General features: G+C 45.9%; 1 protein-coding gene across 8 annotated transcripts in view; it reads left to right on the top strand.

Annotated features, from left to right (window-relative positions):
* OSBPL9 (oxysterol binding protein like 9) overlaps positions 1–23,188 on the top strand; it is a 128,191-nt gene that overhangs the window by 70,568 nt on the left and 34,435 nt on the right. For 7 of the 8 annotated variants that reach the window (XM_040408520.1, XM_040408518.1, XM_040408519.1 and 4 more), the window contains 4 exons: positions 5,627–5,722; positions 17,351–17,398; positions 19,391–19,420; positions 22,435–22,485. In XM_040408520.1, the coding sequence (XP_040264454.1) occupies positions 5,627–5,722; positions 17,351–17,398; positions 19,391–19,420; positions 22,435–22,485 (225 nt within the window). Of the gene's footprint in view, positions 1–4,960; positions 4,968–5,626; positions 5,723–17,350; positions 17,399–19,390; positions 19,421–22,434; positions 22,486–23,188 lie in introns of those variants that run through there. The other variant, XM_040408524.1, reaches the window with a different exon arrangement.

The following is a 23,188-nucleotide window of genomic DNA, read 5'->3' as shown; positions in this document are numbered from 1 at the left end:
GTGTCGGTATTGCTTGAGACAAGGAGTGTGATCAGTTTTTGCTGCTGTCCATTACGTACACGGCTTCTACAGTAGTGTACAGTGTAGTATATGGCAGGTGAAAAGTGTGGTGAAGCAACCACAGAGAAGCTCAAAATGTGGACTTGGCCTTAGGGCTCATGCACACGACTGTATGTTTGGTCTGTATCCGGTCCGTATTTTTTTGTGGGTCTGATGCGAACCCATCCATTTCAGTGGGGCTGTAAAAGATGCCACAGCATACCGTGTACTGTCCACATCTGTAGTTCCATTCTGCGACCCCACAAAAAAGATAGCACATGTCCTATTCTTGTCCATTTTGCGGACAAGGATAGGACATTTCTTTTGAAGTGAAAAAGCAAATCCGGTCATGTGAATAAGTCCTTAGGCAGTAAATGTTCATGCGGCGGATTTTCCATGCAGATTCTGGCACATATTCCACACCTGAAAAGCCAAGTCTGTGCCACCTCCCATTGATCCTCAGTGGAATTCTGTGCTGGTGCTCACAGTGCCGCACATTTTTATTTCTGCACGGATTTCAAAACCGCACACGTCCCCATTCATTTTTATGTGTGAATTCACACATCAGTGTTTTACCACGGTCCGTGGGTCCGTGTTTTTAGCACGGATACATGCTCTATTTTGTAACACGAATGTAACACTGACACACAGAATGCAAAAAACGGATACATCACAGGCAGCTTCACAGATGCATTACTGACCACCGTTTCACGGATTTAAGCTCAGACACGGAGGTGTGAGGTTTTATTGTGAGCCAAAACATAAAATAAAGCCTCATTTGCACGTCAGTGTTTCACGGATGTGTGCTGTACGTGTTCTCCACGGACAGCACACGTCCCCATTCATTTAAATGTGTGTATTCAGACATCAGTGTATTATCACGGTCCGTGGGTCAGTGTTTGTAGCACAGATGCATGCTCCATTTTTGTCCGTGTTCACGGATCCATCACGGCCATTATAGTCTATGGTCCATGAAAACCACGGATGCCATTCGTGTTGCATCCGTGTTTCACGGAAGAGATGCTTTTAAAATTATTTTTCAGCTGTTCAGTGTCAGTGAAACACAGAAGCAACACGGACAGCAAAAAACAGACACGCGGATCCTTCACGGATGCATTACTGACCACCTGCTCACGGATTTGAGCACGGACATTGACGTGTGAATGAGGCTTAGGCCTCATGCACACGACCGTTGTGTGCATCCGTGGCCGTTGTTCCGTTTTCCGTGATTTTCTGCGGACCCATTGACTTTCAATGGGTCCGTTGAAAACTCGGAAAATGCACCGTTGTTCATCCGCGGCCGTGATCCGTGTTTCCTGTCCGTCAAAAAAATATGACCTGTCCTATTTTTTTGACGGACAACGGTTCACGGACCCATTCAAGTCAATGGGTCCGTGAAAAAACACGGATGCACACAAGATTGTCATCCGTGTCCGTGATCCATGGCCGTTGGCAACTTTCACACAGACGGATCACAGATCCGTCTGCATAAAAGCTTTTTCAGATATAAGTTTTCACTTTGTGAAAACTCCTATCCGACAGTATATTCTAACACAGAGGCGTTCCCATAGTGATGTGGACGCTTCTAGTTAGAATATACTGAGAACTGTGTACATGACTGCCCCCTGCTGCCTGGCAGCACCCGATCTTTTACAGGGGCTGTGATCCGCACAATTAACCCCTCAGGTGCCACACCTAAAGGGTTAATTGTGCGTATCATAGCCCCCTGTAAGAGATCAGGTGCTGCCAGGCAGGAGGGGGCAGACCCCCTCCCTCCCCAATATTATATTCATTGGTGGCCAGTACGGAGGCACACAAGATTTTCATCCGCGTCCGTGATCCGTGTCCGTTTTTTTCCTATAATTTTTAAGGCAAACTTGACTTAGATTTTCTTTTCATGTCTGGTGATCCTCCAAAAATCAAGGAAGACACACGGGTAAAAAAAAACGGACACGGAACAACGGAACCCCGTTTTGCGCACCGTGAAAAAATACTGTCGTGTGCATGAGGCCTAACTGGGACAGTGGATCTACCCTTAATGGTATACGCTCTGTTCACAGTGCATTTAATGAGGTTGCCATAAATGTCTGATGTGAATGGAGAGGACGCTGAACATGCCCGGCTTTCTCTATTCACTGCTTTGGGACCTCTGCCAATAGCAGAGCATGGTCGCTCAGCCATTTTTCATATGTTTTCGACATGCCATAAATGTCTAGATGGGACAAAATCTTCAAGCTTTACTTTTCCATATGTCTGAAAAATTTCCCAATGTATGTGCCAAACATATCCTTCCAACATGTGCAACTGTGAGCTACCAAAGAAAAAAAAATATTACCGCACAGTGGTATACGGTATAGAGGGGGTACAGCGGGCGCCTGTTCCAGTACAGGACCCTATTCACATCCGGACAGCCATAGGTGTCTTTGGACCAATTTGGTGCATCAACTGGCATTTTTTGCTAGGCAGAGAGGGTCATCAATGCCTAGCGATGGCACTTGTAAGAGCTTCATATGTAGATTGTGGTTTTAACTATTTTGTCTGTTTTAAGATAATAATGAATAATCTCATTTGCTTCTATTCCTTGGAAAAGCATGGGTCACGTCTTCTAGTTATAGGTATAGGCTAGCTCGCCCCTTACAGCCTTCTCAGCAGAAGCTTTTTTTTTTTCCTCCATCAGATCTGATGCCCTTCCAGTCCCTTCTTTGTCTCGCCTTCTCTCTCCTCAGATGACATTTTTTAAAGCAGATAAGGATAGGATAACATCAGCCTTTCTATCATGTTTTCTGTATATTTTTGTTTTCGAATGATTCATCCAGTTGTTACTTTTATGTTAAGTTGTTTCCTTTGTTATGTTTACCTTTTATATTTCACAATTGTTTTGCTACATTGTAGCCGTTTTATCTACATTTCATTTGTTTTCTTTTATAATATAGATAATAGATGCTTTATGCTCTTCAGTGCACTATATCACCCTTTAATGACTACCCTTTTGATGACGGGCAGTGCAGGTCCTCAGTCTTTGACATTTTTTATTTTTTTTGCCTAGCTGCAGATGAGGGGAGTTAAGAGCTACCAGAGCGCCCCAGTGCTAAGAACTGGTTATTAGTAACTCTCTGCTCTTAGCTGGGGTCGGAGGAAGCTAAAATCCCAGCTATTAACCCTTTTGATTATTCCGCGGTCCATACCTTGCATGATCAAAGTGGACTCCACGATCATGTTACCGGAGACTAGGGAGTCATGCTCAGTCAGCCCTGAGGACCTATGAAGGACACCATGGTTGCCTGCTGTTAGGGCACACTAGTGTTACCCGAACAGCTGCCTGTGTCATACACACAGTATAATAGCGTGTTTACTAATACATAATAAATCTGAAATAAAGTAATAAAATAGTAATCCCATAATGGGATATTTTTTTATTTTTTTAAGTCTTGTATAAATAATGTACAAAAAAATAATAATAAAATTACCATTTAATGTAAAATACATTTTGTTGTGCACACATTAAATACACAATACTCCTATTAGGTATTTACACAAATGTAATAACCTGAAGATTTTAATTTTCAGATTTCATGTGAGACATGGATCGCGTACAAAAGAAATAAATAAGATGCCCAAAAAGCACCCCCCCCCTATAATTTCCGCAGCATGAAAAATAATGTAAATGACAGTTTTATATGTACCCCCGAACAACAGCAATAAGTAATAACATTTACCCAACATAAAACAAGGCCTCAGACAGCCACGTCAATAAAAAAGAAAAAAATGTTACGGCTGCCGAAATGGAGAGAAGAAAAAAGGCAAAAAGTTTTGCCGGTCATTTCAGGCCTCATCATTAAGGGCACGGCCGCGCGGTCAGGTTATGTGATGCAGTTTTGGAAGCCAAAACCAGGAACAAATAAAAAAAAGAGATAGTATCTGTCCTTTTTATACTTTTTTTTTTTTTCTCTCCGCGTTTTTGGCTTCCAAAACTGCATCAGAAAACCTGATGGTGTGGCCACTTTCACACTAGCGATGTCTCTGGATCCGGCAGGGTTCAGCAAAAAACGCTTCCGTTACTGATAATACAACCGTCTGCATCTGTTATGAACGGATCCGGTTGTATTATCTGTAACATAGCCAAGACGGATCCGTCATGAACTCCATTGAAAGTCAATGGGGGACGGATCCGTTATCGATTGTGTCCGAGAAAATGGATCCGTCCCCATTGACTTGCATTGTGGGTCATGCTCCGCCTCCCGGGACGGAAAGCAAACCGCAGCGTACGGTATGAGAACGGAACGCAATGCATTTTGGAGCAGTCCGTTCTGTTCAGTTACGTTTTGTCCCAATTAACAATGAATGGGGACAAAACTGAAGCATTTTTTTTCCCCCGGTATTGAGACCCTATGACGAATCTCAATACCGGGAAATATTAACGCTAGTGTGAAAGTAGCCTAAGGAGTTAAGGGGCAGCAATAAATGGAAATGTATATTCATTGCCTGGAGTGCTTATTTATATTATGTAGTATAGTCTCTTTCTATAAAGAGCATAGCTGTGACCTTCCGTCTATAGACTGGTGGGCATTTATGACACGCGACGTGCATCAGAGCCCATTTGCAGTGATCCCGGGTGGTGGATTCATGAGATGTAGTTGGGTGAGGTCTGTGGGGTCAGGGCTGAATACCCCGGGAGCGCAGTTTCTCCTCTGTTACAGGGCTGTTTCTGTGTGTATCTAAAGCAATGCTTAGGTGCTTAGTAGCACATATGGGAGTTGTCTCTGTGAAAATAACTACATTCACTGCGGAGCTGGAGGATATAAGGAATTTTCTTTCCAAGAACTGGCAGAGCAGCAGTGTGGAGCGGCACCCCCTCCCAATACGAGATACGTGGCATACACAGCCATTCTGCCCAATTATAGATGACACAGAAATGAAGCTGCGGCAGCGTGCTCCCCCACCAGACCTGGGAAACCTGCTAATTGCACATTCTTAGACTGTCGGTGAGGGATTCTTGCGAGTTTCAAGAAATTCTATTTGTTCAAGTTTTTTTTTTTTTCCTTCCTTTTTTATTGCCATGTTGCACATAATGCATGTCTTTAAATATATATATATGTATACTTTGTTATGTGTTTATCGTTTCACCTCCTCCTCCTATACTTTGGGGGACTTGTACGTTTCCAGTGCATTGATTTAATATTTAGTCTGCTGCTAGGAAAGGGTTGTGCCCCATTTCTACTTTGAGCTTGTGGTTACACCCAGTCTCAGCCTTGTGTACACTCCAGGCTATCTGCATTGATCTGTGTACAGTATCCTGTGTCCGTACACCTCCGGCTGGATTTTTTTTATTTATTTTTCCCCTTGATGCTCAGACATGGGTGAGACGACTTGATTCGCTTGTTCTGCTTGATGTGTGCGTTGTGGTTCACAGACCATCTCGTATCATTTCCTGCTGAAGCCTCCTCAGAGTGGCCAGGGTGTGATCTTACGTGTCAGTAACGCGCCCTCAGGCTTCTGTCTGGTTAGTCTCGGTATTACCCTGTATGATACCTGTGGTTCTGGTTCCCAGGCTCTCATTTAACAGTATACGGTTTTGTTTTATCTTCAGGGTGGGGATTCTGGATTCGTTCCGAGCGTTCAGGACTTTGATAAGAAGCTTGCCGAGTCGGACGCTTATCTTCAGATCTTAATAGATCAGATAAAGGTAAGTTAACCTCTTGCACCACTAGTAATGGCTCATTTACACTGCTCAGCTTTCATATGGATGTTTGTTCCCGATAATCTGCCCCTGTAAAGTGCCGCAGGTCTTATTTCATGCGGACACCTCCGTCATCGTTTCTCGGCAGCAGAACAGCCCTATGCTACCCAGAAAGAACAACTCTGTATGAGGATGAGAGGTGGCATCGCTCGTCCTCATACAGTGGAGGTGATTGCTGCCTGTAAATGAGGCTCTTCACCTTTACTGACAAGCAGGCAATTGTCAGGACTGAACACTTCCTTCCCGATAATGATCTGTGCAGTGTAAGCGCCTTAACCCCTTTTATTTTTATCTGTTGTTTCCATCATATTTTGCACTACTGTTTTCACTAATGGCTGATGCAGTCGACTTCTGGTCTTGATCGTGCCTAATGGAGCCCGTACGCCTTGAATAGCTGTCGGCGAAAAATTGGTTTTGCTGACCGCTATCTCTCCCGGCTCCCCCCATACGCATAAACTCTTGATTTGTGTGTGTTTCAATGAGCATGTAGCCATTACTAGACACCTCCGGCGATTTTTATCTTTCAGGAAAGCAAAAGGATTGGATGAATGAATTACGTTTGTCCGAGCCGAGAGTCAGGAGTTCCCCATACACATTAGATTGATGGCTGATCCTGCCGAAAATGCTGGGTTCAGCTGAAATGTGTATAGGGGCCTTTAAAAGAATGTAGATAAAAATATAGGTATAAAATCTATTTTTTATTTTCCGTGTCACTAATATTAAAAGGGGGGGGGGGGAAACAAAACTTCAGTTTTTACTCTGACCACTGAGGCTCCCCTATCTTGAAAATGGAGCACGGTAAATGGAGAGAGGCGCTCACGCATGCGTGTACCTCTGTCTCTGTACACTTGTATGGGAGTTTTGAAAATGGCAGTCAGCGATTTTCATGATTCCCATAGAAGTGAATGCAGAGATCATCACATTTGCGGCCCCCTCTCTATTCACGGTGGCCACGAGATGGGTACAATTCTCGAGACAAGTTTATGTCCCAGAGATGGGATCCATAGCTATCGGGCATTGTGAAGATGAGACGACCCCATGAACATCTACAGGAAATAAAATAAAAAATACTGTCAAAATAACACTAAAAAAGTTTCATATTTTTTTTAGGGGATCAGAATACTTAAAAGTGGCCATAATGATGTTACTAAGAATGGGCTGTATGTGGGGGGTTGCCGCTGGGACATGCCTTGGGTGTGGGTTTTTAGAGGAGCAACAACGAGCAGTTTTCTCTTGGCCAGGGTACTTAGCTATAGGGGCAGTGAATTGAACCTTTTCCCCAGGTGAGGAGAAGCTTAGCTACACGGCTCTTGCTGATAAATCTGTGTCTGAGACGTCAGGGTACGTGCTGCAGACCGAGGCCACAGCTTCTCTTTCTGAGAAGACCCGTAGTAGATTTGGATTTAAGAAATTTGAACAGAAGCATAATGGAGATTAACAGATCCTGGTGACTTGAATAGGATCCGCTAAGTTCTCAATTAGTTTTAGTTTCTGACTGGAGAGAATATTGATGCAGACTATAGAAGAACCCCATTGAAATCAACATGAGGAGCAGCATAAATATTTGTCATGGAGGCCCCAACGCTCTGCCCGATCCCTCAAACAGCGAATTCCACCAGCATCCAACAGACCCTGTTGACCTTCATTGAGATTGTGGCTTCTGTTATTTTAACAGGAAGAATAAACTGCCCATCACGACACCCTGCGGCAGCGATTACCATAGTACACAAGGATATAGCAGCACCCTGCAGGCTCTAACATATATACAAACATGGAATATTTCTCCATTATAAGTGATCGCCCCTAAGCCATCTTAGTGATCTAAACCCACCCATTTCTTCTATAACTCTGGTTGCCCTTCTCTACGCTTTCTACAGCTTTACCTTTCTTAGGCTACTTTCACACCTGCATTCGGGTGTCCGCTCATGTGCTCCGTTTGAAGGGGCTCACAAGCGGCCCCGAACGCATCCGTACTGCCCTAATGCATTCTGAGTGGACGCGGATCCGCTCAGAATGCATCAGTCTGGCAGCGTTCAGCCTCCGCTCCGCTCAGCAAGCGGACACCTGAACGCTGCTTGCAGCGTTCGGGTGTCCGCCTGGCCGTGCGGAGGCAAGCGGATCCGTCCAGACTTACAATGTAAGTCAATGGGGACGGATCCGTTTGAAGATGACACAATATGGCTCAATCTTCAAACGGATCCGTCCCCTATTGACTTTCAATGTAAAGTCTGGACGGATCCGTTCAGGCTACTTTCACACTTAGAAATTTTTTTAAACTATAATGCAGACGGATCCGTTCTGAACGGATCCAAACGTCTGCATTATAGGAGCGGATCCGTCTGTGCAGACATCAGACGGACCCGCTCTGAACGGTAGTGTGAAAGTAGCCTTAAAGGGGTTGTGCAAAGTCAGAAACATATACTCTATCTTACGGGTGGTGGTCCCCCACCATTAGTCACGAGAATGGGGGTCTCATGTGCCCACCATATGAATGGAGCGGCAGGTCATGCATGTCTGCTGCATTCATTCATTCATTCATTCATTCTCTGACATTCTCTCCATTCATTTTCCATGGGACTGCTAACTTGGCACAACCCCTTTAAATTGGTCAACAACTCCCAGCGCTGACTGATGCAATACCTTTTGCCGTGTCATCAGCTTCAGCTTTGCATAAGTGGTTAATGCTCTCAAATCTGATGTCAAATACCGTATATGCTGGCGTATAAGAAGACTGGGCGTATAAGACGACCCCCAACTTTTACACTGAAAATATAGAGTTTGGGATATACTCGCCGTATAAGACTACCCCTTTTTCAACACACAGCAGTACATTACTGCATCCCACCACCATCCCTGGGTACCTCTGCCATCCCTGCATCCCACCACCATCCCTAGATACCACTGCCATCACTGCATCCCAGCACCATCCCTAGGTACCACCGCCATCCCATGGTATCACCACCATCCCTGCATCCCACCACCTTCCTTGTCCTCCCTCCCTGCCTCCCAGACCCTAAACATGTGCCACCTATACCCTGAACATGTTTTTGTTATGTTATTCTTCATATTCACATTCACATATGCACATATGCGCCGCACTTAGATACGCCGCACGGAGATCTCGCACATGCGCAGGAGCGGGATGTGAGCGGCCGTGAGGATCCCGTGTATCCACGCTCGCCGCGTGAAATCTCGCACATGCGTAGGAGCGAGATGCAAGCGGCCGGGAGGATGGCGGTACAAGGAGCATACAAGGTACAGAGCAGGAGGCGGTATACAAGGTACAGCGCAGGGGGGGCATATGCCGTGGGTTACATCGCAGCTCTCAGCTGCTGGGGATACAAGGCAATAGCCCGGGCTCTCTCTGTTGATAATTCGGGCGTCCCAGCACTGCAGCGCCCGCCATACCCGGCGTATAAGACGACCCCCGACTTTTGAGAAGATTTTCATGTGTTTAAAAGTAGTCTTATACGCAGGAATATACAGTATACCTTGCATCCCAGTTTTCTTTTTTTGTAGCCTGGTCGTTTTCAGCAAGGAAACCGTTTTTTTTTTTTGAATCAAATCGTTTTTATTAAACAATAAATACATATTATAACATAATACAATATGTTGACTTTTTCTTTCTTTAAATTATCCACGATGCAGATTCAGTGAACAACAATACTCATAAGTATATCACCACTCAGTATTATCATGAATCCATACACTACATATACCTTTGCTAAAACATATTATGGGCAAAAAAAAAAAAAATTACCAGAAACTTGACCTTTCCAACTCCCTCCCCCCCTTACCCTACCCTAACCCCCCAACCCTAACATTGGTCTTGACCATCACATGACTATATAACCACGTGGGTATGAGATACCCATTCAGTCCACATTTTTTCAAACTTCTGAGGGCACCCTCTCTTCACAAACACCCCTTTTTCGAGTACCAGCATGTCATGCACCTTCCGTTCAAACTCACTCAGTGTGGGCGGACTCCCCTGGATCCACCTCATAGCGATCAGTTTCCTGGCCACATATAGCAATCTCCCCGCAGCTACCCTAACCGGTTCATTTCCTCCAATTTCAGACACATACCCCAGAATACACACCTTAGGATCTTTTTGAATTCTTAATGTCAATTTACTATTAATCATCTCTACAACTTCCTCCCAATAATTAGCAACTACTGGACAAGACCACAACATATGTAATAAGTCTGCACCATCTTCCATACACTTTGGGCACTTGTCATCACCTCTTACTCCTATCTTTTTCAGGAACACCGGTGTTTTGTACACTCTGTGTATAATAAATAGTTGGGACAGTTTGCCCTGTTCACTTAGAGACACCTTGGGGACTGCTTCTAAAATATCTTCCCACATATCCTTAGACATATCCCCCACGTCAGCCTCCCACTTTTTCATTCTTGAAAGCGGATATCCCTCTAAGAATTTTTCCATTAGAAGAGCGTACACCTGTGATATTAACCCTCTTTTTCCCCCTCCCGACGGAAGAACAAGCTTATGGACCACCTCCATTTGAGCTATCACACATCCCTTCCGCATCGTGACCCCAAGGGCATGTCTTATTTGAAGATATTTATAAAACCACTCCTTGGGGATATTAAATTCCTGCTGCAGGCTTTGAAATGACTTACATGTCTTGTCCTTAATTAATTGTCCAATTCTCGTCACTCCATAAGTTTCCCAGTTCCTAAGTCCTGGTATGGCCAATAGTTCTGGCAACAAGTGGTTCTTTCCAATAGGTGAAAGTTCACTAATACCTCCCACTCCTCTTAGCAGCTTCACTTTTGCCCAAACTTTTTTCATGAGTTCAATCAGAGGAAGTTTTTCCCTCCCTGCATGCATTCCTAAACCTTCCAGAATGCCCATGAGGTCACGACTGCCCAGCCAATGCTGCAATATCTGCCCAGTCATATCCGGTGCTTGTAGATCAATCCATCCCTTAAAATGCTGACATTGGGAAGCCAAAAAATAAATCCATGCGTTAGGGACAGCTAAGCCCCCTTCCGACTTAGAATACTGCAATGTCTCCAGTTTGATCCTAGCCTGTCCATACTTCCAAGTAAGATCTCTAAATATAGAGTGAATTTTCTTAAATCTATCCAGAGGGATCCAAACTGGAGCATTATTCAGTATATATAACAGTTGGGGCATCATAACCATTTTTAAAAGGTTAACTCTACCTACCACCGAAAGAAAGAGCCTACACCATGACCTCACTTTAAGCCTAAAAGTCGCTAGCAAAGGGGATAGATTTAGTTCTTCAAAATCCGCTAGTCTCGGTGTTATATGTAATCCCAGATATTTAAATTTATCCACCCAGGGCACCAAACTATCTACTTGTCTGCCTACCAGGGCCTGCCCGTCAATTGGCATCAAAGAGGATTTCTGCCAGTTTATCCGTAGTCCGGAAAAGCTACCAAATCTGTCAATCAATGCCATGGCCGCATCCAGGGACGCACCAGTATCGCCCAAGAAAAGTAGGGTATCATCAGCGTACATAGCCACTTTATTATGCAGTTCACCATATCTAAACCCCTCTATACTTGTAGATAAGCGAATATGCGCCGCCAACGGCTCTATTGCAAGAGCAAACAATAAGGGCGACAGTGGGCATCCCTGTCTGGAACCCCTGGCGAGGGGAAAACAGTCTGATAATCCTCCATTAGCTCTAATTCTCGCCTTAGGGCTAGAATACAGAACCTGTACCCACTGAATGAACCGTTCACCAAAGCCCATAATTCTCAGGACCCCCCACAAATACCTCCATTCCACACTATCAAACGCCTTAGCGGCGTCAAGCGCAAGCAAGGCCCTGTCACCACCATTATCCGCCGGAATATTTAAGCTAGTGTACAGCCTACGAAGGTTAATAGCCGTTGATTTTCCTGGCATAAATCCCGTCTGATCCGGATGTACTATGGTCAGAATTACCTTGGACAGCCTGTTCGCCAACACCTTCGCCAGTAGCTTAACATCAGCCGTGAGAAGTGAAATTGGCCTGTAGGAATCCGGTATTTTAGGATCCTTCCCAGGCTTAGGCAAAACCACAATTATAGCTTCCTGCATCGAATGTGGTAACGAACCTGCCTCCAATGAGTGCTCAAACACCTTAAGTAATTCAGGGAGTAATATCCCCTGTAGTTTTTTGTATATCTCTACTGGGAGACCATCAGCTCCAGGGGCCTTACCACTTGCCATGTCCCCAAGTGCAGCTTCCAGTTCCTCTAGTGTAATCGGCTCCTCTAGCCTCTCTCTATCTTCTTCTGACAGCACCGATAACTGCGCCTCCTCTAGGAAATCCTTCAGGGCCTCATCAGAACTAGATCCAGTGGAAGTATATAGAGATACATAGAAGCTTTTTAAAATTCCTAATATTCCTTTTGTGTCCTGACAACTGTTCCCCCTGTCATCTCTCAACTCCTGAATACAAGAGGAGCCTCTCTGAGCCTGCGAGACCACTGACAACAAATGACCCACCTTCTCTCCTTCCTCAAAAGATCTCTGACGGTAAAAGCTTCTCTTTCTATCTGCGGCCTGTACCAGATGACATCTCAGCTGCTCCTGAGCAACCTCCAGCGCCTCACTACTAACCATGGTGGGGGATCTACTAAACTCTCTCTCAGCCTCGGACACTAGTACATGCGCCTTGACATCCGCCTCTCTGGTCCTGGATTTATGTTTGTTGATTTCTTTCATCAGAACTCCCCTCAGAAATGCTTTCATGGCGTCCCATACACCTGGTATCGAAGCCGACCCTGTATTGATATCAAAAAATTCCTTAATTTCCATAGAAATCCCAGATAGGTCACCCAACACATTCAACCAATGAGGATTACACTTCCACAGCCTCGGTCCCTGTCTGAGCACCCCCAGGCACAAGTCAATCTGCACCAGAGAATGGTCAGACAACGACCGAGGATGATAAACAACATCCCTAACTAGTGGTAGCATTATGTCGTTAACAAGGGCCAGATCTATACGCGATAGTGAATGGTGCGTGGCGGATCTACATGAATATTCACGCTTATCCGGGTTACGCCGTCTCCATACATCTTGCACTCCTACCTCACCCAAAATATTCCTGAGAGCCGCACTCCCCGGTGAACCACCTGCTCCCTCCACCCGGCATCTATCTAGGGAGTCATTCATCGTGCAATTAAAGTCCCCAACCAACAGCCACGGCAGCCCAGGGAAGTCCGCCACAAAGCCCATGATCTCTCTTATTAATGGGGAAGCAAACGGTGGAGGCACATACACAGACACCAGCACCAGCTGTATTCCATCTACCTTACACACCACACACACATACCTGCCCTCAGCGTCCACACACTCCTGCATATGTTCATACCTGATACTCCTATGCACAATCATACTTACACCTCTAGAATGAGAGGAATGAGTTGAATGTAACGCATGGATCACCCAATTTTTATTCATCCAGTGTAAATTTTCTCCTGTCAAATGCGTTTCCTGAAGACAACATATAGCCGGCTGAAACCGCCCCAGATACTGAAAAATACACTGTCTTTTCCGTGCTTCAGCCATCCCTCTCACATTCCAGCTTAAGATTCTAATCGCCTGTGACATGGTAAAATTTTAAACCATATTTGAATCTCACACCCCATTCAGATAACACTCGCTCATAGTTCAAGACCCTAACCTTCCCCCCCAACCTTTTCCCTACCCCCCCACCCCCCTCCCTCCCTCTCATACTCAGGTTACTGTAGCTGGGGAAACCTTTCCCTTTCTTATCCACTTCCCACATTAAAACAAGGCAATCCGAGAGCAACATGCCCTTCAACCTACAATAAGCATAACAATTTATAACACTTTTCCTCAGGTAGAGAATCCTCCCCACAACTGAGAAATACATTTTACTATCATTACCGCCTGCTCCCTCCTCAGGAACTACCATTTGGTAGCATTACATAATACACTCCCTAACTGGTGCAACATTTAAAGCAATCCTAGAGTGTAAATGCATATATAACTTGAACATAAGAAACGTATATCTGCCTCCTTCAAGTGTCCAGGGCCCCACTTCTCAATTGTCGCTCGTGGACGTCCAGCCACTGCGTCGCCTCCTCCGGATCTTCAAAAAATCTGGTGGATCCCAATGCCACCACACGCAGTTTAGCAGGAAACAGCATAGCGTACTGGACTTGTAGAGCTCTCAGCCTTTTCTTTATATCCATAAATCTGCTTCTCCTCCGCTGCACTTCGTTGGAATAATCCGGAAATATGGATACTTTCACCCCATTCAGGACCATCTCCTCATTGTCCCTAGATTGTCGCAGGATAGTGTCCCGGTCTTTAAAATGGAGTATCTTCGCCAGTATGGGACGGGGAGGTCTGCCAGGCGGAAGCGGCCGCATGGGGACTCTGTGCGCCCGCTCCACCGCATATAATGAGGATAGACCTTTTTCATGAAATAATTGGTGCAGCCATTTTTCCACAAATTCGGTGGCATTATCCCCCTCCGTCTTCTCTGGCACACCCACAATCCGCAGGTTATTCCTTCTGGACCTGTTCTCCAGGTCATCTGTTTTGGCGTATAACGCCGCTATATCTTTAGCAGATGATTTTGCCGCCATTTGCATAGGCTGGATAACGTCCTCAATAGTGGACACCCTCTTCTCCAATTCAGAGGTGCGTTCTGTGATTTTGTGTAGGTCATGCCTAATTAAAGACACATCCGACCTCAGGCTGCCAACCTGTACTGTAAGCACCTTCAGTGTGCTGTTACAACTGGCCACAGCGGCCATAATATCTTTTAGAGTAGGCTCTGCTCCATCCACAACTTTAGGGCCTACCGCGTCTTTTGCCGGCCGTGCAGGGGTTAATGGCGGCCAATTTACCGCGTCCAGGGTCTCCCCGTCGGTGGATTCATCCTCTTGTCCAGAGGAAACCTGAGCGTCCATCTCCTTCTCCTCAGCCCAGTCTCCCCCAGCACTCTCCGTGCGAGCAAACCTGCTCAGCTTTGCGGCAGCCGTCTGTCTCGTCTTGGGCTGTAAGGCCGGCCCCTCTTCTTCCTCGGCGCCATGCCGACTCTCCTCTGGCCTGTCACAGCGCGGCCCTTTACCGGACTTTCTAGGCATGTCGGGACTCAAAAGATCAGCACCACACTCTCCTGTCTCCTCTCAACCACCAGGTAGGCAAGGATCTGCGAAATAGGGGGTTGCTACCACTCTAAAATCAGGATGTCTGCAGGAGCTCAGTGCGGTGCGACCTACTCCATGCGCTCTCAGGCCACGCCCAAGGAAACCGTTTTTAATTTAATTTGTGGCCGCGTAATAATGGCGTTTGCCAGTGACCTCAGCTCTTATACTTTAGAGCTGCACCTGTGCAAGTGCTGGAATAGCACGTGATCTGCATCTCTGTCATCCTGAAGTGAACCCCCCCACAGGCGTGCTCATGAGGACAGCGACACGTTCTGGACCTTGAGTTTGTCCGCATGTAGCACATTACTGTTTCCTTGTTTCTAGCACAAGGTCATATTCTAGGCATATTTGGAGAAGCTGAAGGTTTAACTGCAGCCATAATGTTCAAAACCTTGGGCTCAGTCATTGGCAGTCGGTCTCATCATAGAGGCCGGTAGAGCTGGAGACCGGCAAACTGTGCAGAAACGCTGGGTTCTCTGGCCGTGATTTTACCCCTTCACTTGTAGGTAAGTATGTGGCCTAACACTTGGGGGAGAGAATTTATCCCATACAGACATCTACGTTTTTCAGATCTGATGCCGTTTGGGGCATAAAGGGGTTCCCCCCGCCGTAAGAACATGAAGTGCCTCCATTACCAGAGTGAAGGGAGCGGCGGCCACACATTTGCATTGCTACTTTGAACCCTGTAGGACTGCCGAAGAAAAGCGGTGTACAGCGCTTGGCAGTCTCCAGCAGTCCCATAGAGTTGAATAGAGCAGCAGTACACATGCGTGGCCACCACGCCCTTCACTCCAGGGACCGTGGCACCTCATTTGTCGGATCAGCAGGGGTCCCAACGGTCAGACCACCACCAATTAGACACTTATCCCCTATCCCTGTGATGGCTAACCTCTGGCACTCCAGCTATGGTAAAACTACAACGCCCAAGATGTACACTTGCTTGGCTGTTCTCAGAACTTTATAGAAAGGAATGGAGCATGCTGGGAGTCGTAGTTTCACCACAGCTGGAGTGCGGTAGATTAGCCTTTACTGCCCTATCCTGTGGATGGAGGATAAGTTCTTACGGTGGGACAACCCATTTAAAGGGGTTGTCACATCTAAGACATTGGTGGTATATGGCTAGGTGCAGGTCCTACCTCTAGGACCCACACCAGAACGTGACCCCCGAAGTTAGCAGTCGCACATGCACAGCGACCCTCCGTTAATTTCCATGGGACTTTTAAAAATAGCCACGCCAGTGCATGAGCAGTGCGTTCTCCTTCACTTTCGGGAGCCTGTACTGGATCAAGATCCATTTTATTTTTTGGCTTGACGTATTCCATCAAGTATAATTAAGGGTTTGTTTGTTTGTTTTTTTTTACTTTTTTTTTTAATGAACTTAACTTTTTTTTTTTTTTTTTTTTTTTTTGGGACCATTTTTATGTAAATAGCAGGGGACTGCTAAAAAAAGCCCATAATTTTATTTTTATTTTTTCTCTTATTTTACTGGTAATGGTGGGCCTAGATAAAGGACCTCCTTTTGTCAGCCCCACATCCAGTATTGGTTAAAAGGCTGGCATTTTGCAGGGCCGTCAGTCACGGCTGCCCTCCCAGCGGTGTCTGCACGTTCATCAAGTGTGAAAAAAGCTGTGGTCACCCATTAGGCTAGGGCTTCATGGTGACATGGGATTGCCGTGAAATAGTGGTAGAATTTACCATTACCGCATATTGTGACGAGTGAAAATGTGGTCTTTGAGTCCTTACGTCCACCCTGACTGCTCTGCTTGTAGAATAGTTGATGTGAAGGTGATGCCATCCATACAGTGGCCCCTGAGATCCACAGACTTAATACTGTCTATATTATTCTGCTAGAAGGCTGTATATGTTCCGTTATTGGCCCTGGCCATTACAAGGACCCCTTTAATTGGACTTCGCTGTTTATGATGGCGCATGGACTAATGTCTAAAAGGTCATTTCCTGCTGCAATTTCTCTTGTGCAATTATTAGAAATGGCTTTTGTTACAGGCAGACCGTCTATAGCGCTGATAATGGAGCAGCAGGACGGTAGTATAGCCGCGTCTAGCTCTTGAATGTCAATGATCTCTCTCCTGTTGCTCTGCTAAATAATCATTTCTCAGCCGGCAGCTCTGTGTATGCGTAGGGTGATGCCATTTCTTTCTCTCTATGTCTTAGATTTACAAGGCGGTTAGAAATAGAGACTTCAGCCTGAAGGTTAACTCTGAGGGAACGGCCCCGGCTTCCTGGTTGTGATTTCTGTGTGTTTGTTGCCATCGCTTTCTTTTGCTTTTTAATTTTTAATTTTATTTTATTTTTTACGATTACTGCCATTAGCTTCAGAAGAACAGGTACGTTGTGTTCTTTTTAATAAGTTGTGGTTTCTTTTTGTTATTTCAGGTATTTGATGACAAAATCCAAAACTGCAAGGATGATGAACAGAGGAAGGTCAGTGGTGATATTTATTTATTTATATCTGATTGTATATGGGGAATATACTGGAACAAGTATAAAGGACTAACTCCTAAGAATACGTGTGCAGGCATAGGAGCTTATTACCGCGCTGTACAACCTTTCCATTGCATGGAGCTGTAATATGTCACCTGTAGACCTCTATGGGGCTCTCCTGTACCTCCACATGCCTCCTACAGAATTATAATATTTTTATTTTTATTTTTTTTTATTCTGTCAAATCCTGTATGACTCGAAAATAAAATTTGGCTCTGTAGGGTGCAGTGTTCTGACAGGATTCTCCCTTAAAGGAGTTTTGTCACTTCAGCAAGTGACATTTATCATGTAGAGAAAGTACTTAATACAAGAGGCTTACTAATGTATTGTGATTGTCCATATTGCCTCCTTTGCTGGCTGGATTCATTTTTCCATCACATTATACACTGCTCGTTTCCAGGGGTTACGACCACCCTGCAATCCTTCAGTGGTGGTCGTGCTTGCACACTATAGTAAAAAAAAATGCCGCCCTGTTGGTGGTTCAACAACACACACCCCCCTTCCAGTCAGCTGTTCAGGAGTAACTCCAGCGCAGGACCTGCACAACTCCGACAACATGTGCTGGATGGAGCTGGTCACTGCGGTGATGCTCCCATACACTTCAGTGGGAGCAGCACTTCAGTAACCAGTTCTGTCCACTAAACAATGGACAGAGCTGTTTAATGCTGGAGGTATTCCTAAATAGCTGATGACCTCTTTTAGGGATAGGTTATAAATTGTTAAATCCTGGAGAACTCCTTTAAGTATTGATGACCTATTTTCAGGATAGGTCATCATTTCAGTGGGATGCCTGACTCCTGAGATGCCCGCCGATCAGCACACCTGAACTGCTCCCCTCTATCAACTTTGTAGTAGCTGCACCTGACTACTGCCGCTCTGCTTCCGTTCAAATTGCTAAGAAAAATGCTTTAATAAATGCAAATGCACCTCTAGCAGCAACGGGTCGTTACCATTACTCATAGAGGCTCTGCTCTCTCTGCAACAGCTGTGCCCTTGTGTGATCATGCCTGGCCCTGAGTTCTGCTAAATTCTCTTACTGCTCTGTGCGCTTTAGTATCCAGCGCAGGCACAGTACAGAAGAGACCTGTTGGCACAGCTCACTGCCTGGTCCTGTCAAAGTGCAGAGGGTGTGACAATTGCAGAGAGAGCAGATCCTCTAGGTGTAACGGCAACGCCCCCATTGCTCCTAGAGGCTCATTTGCATATATTAAAACTTAGTTTTTCTCAGCAGTGCGGGTACATATGAACATGCGACCAACACAGATGCCTTCAGCTGCCAAGTGCACATGTAACAGGACAGCCAGTGTCATGGGTACAAATCTGCTGACAGATGCCCTTTAAGGGATGACATATCGCTAGTACATGCCAATGCTTTATGATCGTTGCCAGCCTCTGGTTCCCCTGCTGATCCTGTGAATGAAGGGGTCGCAGCGCTGTTGTTTCCTGCACAGCCGCACTCCTGATCTCCCGCCTGTGCAGCCAGCAGTTCTTGTGAATTGCTTCATCTCCCAACACTTGCTGTATGCACCAGTGGAGATGACACGTCCCTTTAAAACTTGAAGTTTGTCTCGGCCAAAGCAGAACCAGCCTCATAGCTGCAGTGAAGAATTTATATTGCTGTGGGATTAGGTATATGGCTGTAAGGAGGAGTTAAACTGATCCAAGGGGAATTTACTGGTAAATGATTTGCAGCTGTTCCCTGCGTGCGGGGCCTTCCTGAGGGACGAGTCGTGTATCAATTAGCCCTGATCCTTGCATCAGGAGACACAGGCAGCTTCATGCTGCAATCATTGCTTTCCATTCAACAACATATGTTGTATATTCCCATATTCAGCTATGCAGATTACTCTTCATCGTCCTCTTCTTTTAGACCTTGGATATCTCCATTGTGTTTGGGAATAATCTCACTGTCTGTGTATTTTTATTCCACAGAAAATTGAAAATCTCAAGGATACAACATCTGTAAGTGATTCTCGTCATCTTCTTCACTTAAGGGTCCATTCACACGTCCGCAAAATGGGTCCGCATCCGTTCCGCAATTTTGCGGAACAGGTGCGGACCCATTCATTTTCAATGGGGCCGGAATGTGCTGTCCGCATCCGCGGATCCACACTTCCGTTTCGCAATAAAATAGAACATGTCCTATTCTTGTCTGCAATTGCGGACAAGAAAAGGCATTTTCTATGAGAGTGCCAGCGATGTGCTGTCCGCAAAACACATACGGACGTGTGAATGGACCCTAACACTTTGGGTGTTCCCTGGAGGATTTTAAGGCTCTATTCACACATACGTATAATTGGTCCGCATTCGTTCGGACCCATTCATTCTCTGTGCTATCCGCATTTCCGGAGCACGCCCCCCAATCTTCCGGTCCGTGGCTCCGGAAAAAAATAGAACATGTCCTATTCTTGTCCGCAATTGCTGGAGGTGCCGGCCGGGTGTATTGTGGATCCGCAATGCAGTACGGACGTCTGAATGGACCCTAGTGTTACCACCATGATGAACTATTGAAAGGCTTTGGTTGATTACCAGTTTGTGTCATGAGATTCTTGTGCATACTACACACTGCACATTTCCCTGTGCTGCTGAGGGAACATGGCGCACGCTGAGAGCATCGCGATCCATATTCTCTGATACTGGGCTGTGCAGTAGTATCGATAAAAGACAAATCCCGGTATGATATCAATACCGGGCTAAAAGTATCGATTGGGTATCGAAAGTACGATACCCGAAACAACCCTAGTTGGAACATCCCCCATATATGAAATAGTTGGCCACTCCTGCCCATGCATGCAACCGTAGGCTGTCTGTGCCCATATTGTGGACCACAAACAGCAAGTCCACAGTATACAGGCCTTGGCCGTGTGCACTCCGCATCACAGATGTGGACCCATAGACTGGGTCTGCAATCCCCAAGATACGGATCGGTGCAGAGCGGAGGCACAGATTGGAAGCACCACAAAGTGCTCCGCTTCGCCAAAAAAGTCCTTTTTTTTTTTTTTTTTTGCAGTGCGGACAGTCTCTTGTGGATCGTGAACCCATTCAAGTCAATGAGTCTGCATCCGGATACAGTGTGCACACACGCTCGTATGCATGAGCCCTAAATCGGTGACTTTGGTTGACTTTCCTGTTATGTCCCTGGATGGCTTTAGTTTTAATGCAATGCACTTTGTCCCATCATGATTGGTGGCCCCAATTCTGAGAAATAACCCGTTTTATTTTTATTTATTTGCAATGAGGGCATTGCCGTTGCGCCCGAAGCTCCACTCGCTTTTTGTGCCGGACTTCCCGCTCTGAATGGCCAGGAATTGCAGACATGATTACACCTGGCCTTGAAATTTTGATGCTGCGCCTGTACCTCTGTGATCGGCGCACACGCATTACAGGAGTTGTGAAGCGATTTTATATTGATGACCTGTCCTCAGGATTGGTCATCAATAGCAGATCGGCGGGTTTCCTGGGTCTTCTTTTCAGCTTTTTGAAGAGGAGGCAGCGCGATATGTGAGCGCTGCTTCCTCTTCATTACACTGTAATTGCACGACGACGACACTCCACAGGAGACTATGTATAGTGTAATGAACAGGAAGCAACACTCGCATGGAGCGCTGCCTCCTCATCAAACAGCTGATCGGCGAGGGTGGCTGAAAGATATTGATGACCTATCCTGAGGATAGGCCCTCAATATAATTAGCTGCACAACTCCTTTAAGGCTTACTGGGTGGATCGAATCTGTAGCATGCATGTGCCAATCACAGAGGCGAAGTCACAGCCACAAGATTTCAGGGCCAGGCCTGATTACATTTACGCAGAAAGTGAGCGGAGCTTCTGGTGCAACGACAATGCCTTTGTTGCACCTAGGGGATCATTTGCACAAACTGAGGCTACTTTCACACTAGCGTTCGGGTGTCCGCTCGTGAGCTCCGTTTGAAGGGGCTCACAAACGGCCCCGAACGCAGCCGTCCAGCCCTAATGCATTCTCAGTGGAGGTGGATCCGCTGAGAATGCATCCGTCTGGCGGCGTTCAGCCTCCGCTCAGTGAGCGGACACCTGAACGCTGCTTGCAGCGTCCGGGTGTCCGCCTGGCCGTGCGGAGGCGAGCGGATCCGTCCAGACTTGCAATGGAAGTCAATGGGGACGGATCCGCTTGAAGATGACACCATATGGCTCAATCTTCAAGCGGATCCGTTCCCCATTGACTTACAATGTAAAGTCTGAACGGATCCGCTCAGGCTACTTTCACACTTAGAAAATTTTCTAAGTTATAATGCAGACGGATCCGTTCTGAACGGATGCAAACGTCTGCATTATAGGAGCGGATCCGTCTGATGAAACATCAGACGGATCCGCTCTGAACGCTAGTGTGAAAGTAGCCTGATATGGCTTATTTCTTGGGGAACTAGGGCCAGCAATCAAGATGAGATAAGGTGCTTTGTGTTCAGCTGACCATGCAGTGTTCTGTCGGACGACATCAACGTCCCTGAAAGCACATGAAAACAAATTCCAGCCCCTAATGGGGTTGTCCTCTTGACAGTCCCAGCTTGCATTATGGATCAGGGTGACGTCAGGCCAATCATTTGAGATCTCTCTGCTGAGAACCTCTGATATCACTTGATAGCCACTGTGGAGACACGGGGTGTAATAAAACTGTCCCAGTGATGTTGTTTGTGCTGCTCTAGGATCATCCACTAATGAAGTTATCTGCGTTCCGTCCTCTGGGTTAGTCCCGGTCATCTTGATTAGGATTTTGTTTATCACGGGTATATTGAATAGTGAAATAATGGTGGTAAACCTCCTCCAGAAGTGATTTATTGTGTCTTGCAACACATTTTTACTTCCTAACTGCGACATCATAACTTGTGTGAGTAGCTGCAGTCAGGAAGGTAAATGTGAGAGCGCCGCTGAACTAAAGCCTAATGTGAACGTGGGCTCCGGCTCTGTACTGCGACTCTAATGCAAATGTCTCTCTGTCTTTCTAGAGCATGGTAGAATCCATTAAACACTGCATCGTGTTGCTGCAGATTGCAAAGGTAAGTGACGTCTGTAGACCAGATCATGTTGGTAAAGCAGCGGATGTTTGATTGTGCTGTGTTAGATGCATGAAATACTCTATCAGTCCTTTAAAGTGAATCTTCACCATTTACTACCATGTCATTTTTAGGTCCAAAACTATTCACTGGTTAGGTATATACAGAGCTCCAAATCCCCTGCATTCACATAGAGTCAAATGAGTTGTCCATCTTTTTATTAAGTGGTGTCCTATCCTCAGAATGGGCCATCACTAGCTGATCCCCGGAGGCGCAGGATGTCTGACCCCTGCTCCTCGCCCAGTTTGGTGCTGCACCTTTGTTTTGATGATGCCAGGGCTTGCTGTGGGTAGGATTACCAACCAGGTAAAAGGGCTAGATTTTCCGTTCTATCGGTCTGCCGTTACAGACATGACATTGCCTCTATTTACAGCCTCCTGTATACCCCTCTATTTCAATTTGTAAGATCATGATGTAATTTTTGCCCTTTTTATTCTTCTGCTGCATTATTTGCCGAGCAACAAGTAAGACATGGGGGGGTAAGGGTAGAGCCAGGGAGACGTGGACATAAGAGGCATGGCATGTGTGGTGTTCCTGTAATACGGGGAAGGGGGGAAATAGGTAACTGTGTGGTCACCGTATGTGGTGTTTGGTTATGTGACCTCATGTGAGACTGGCTTGCTGATGCAGACAGTAAATAGTGAAT

This window comes from Bufo bufo, chromosome 9, assembly GCF_905171765.1.
Source record: "Bufo bufo chromosome 9, aBufBuf1.1, whole genome shotgun sequence".
Taxonomy (NCBI): Eukaryota; Metazoa; Chordata; class Amphibia; order Anura; family Bufonidae; genus Bufo; species Bufo bufo.
This window is presented reverse-complemented; position numbering and strand designations above follow the sequence as displayed.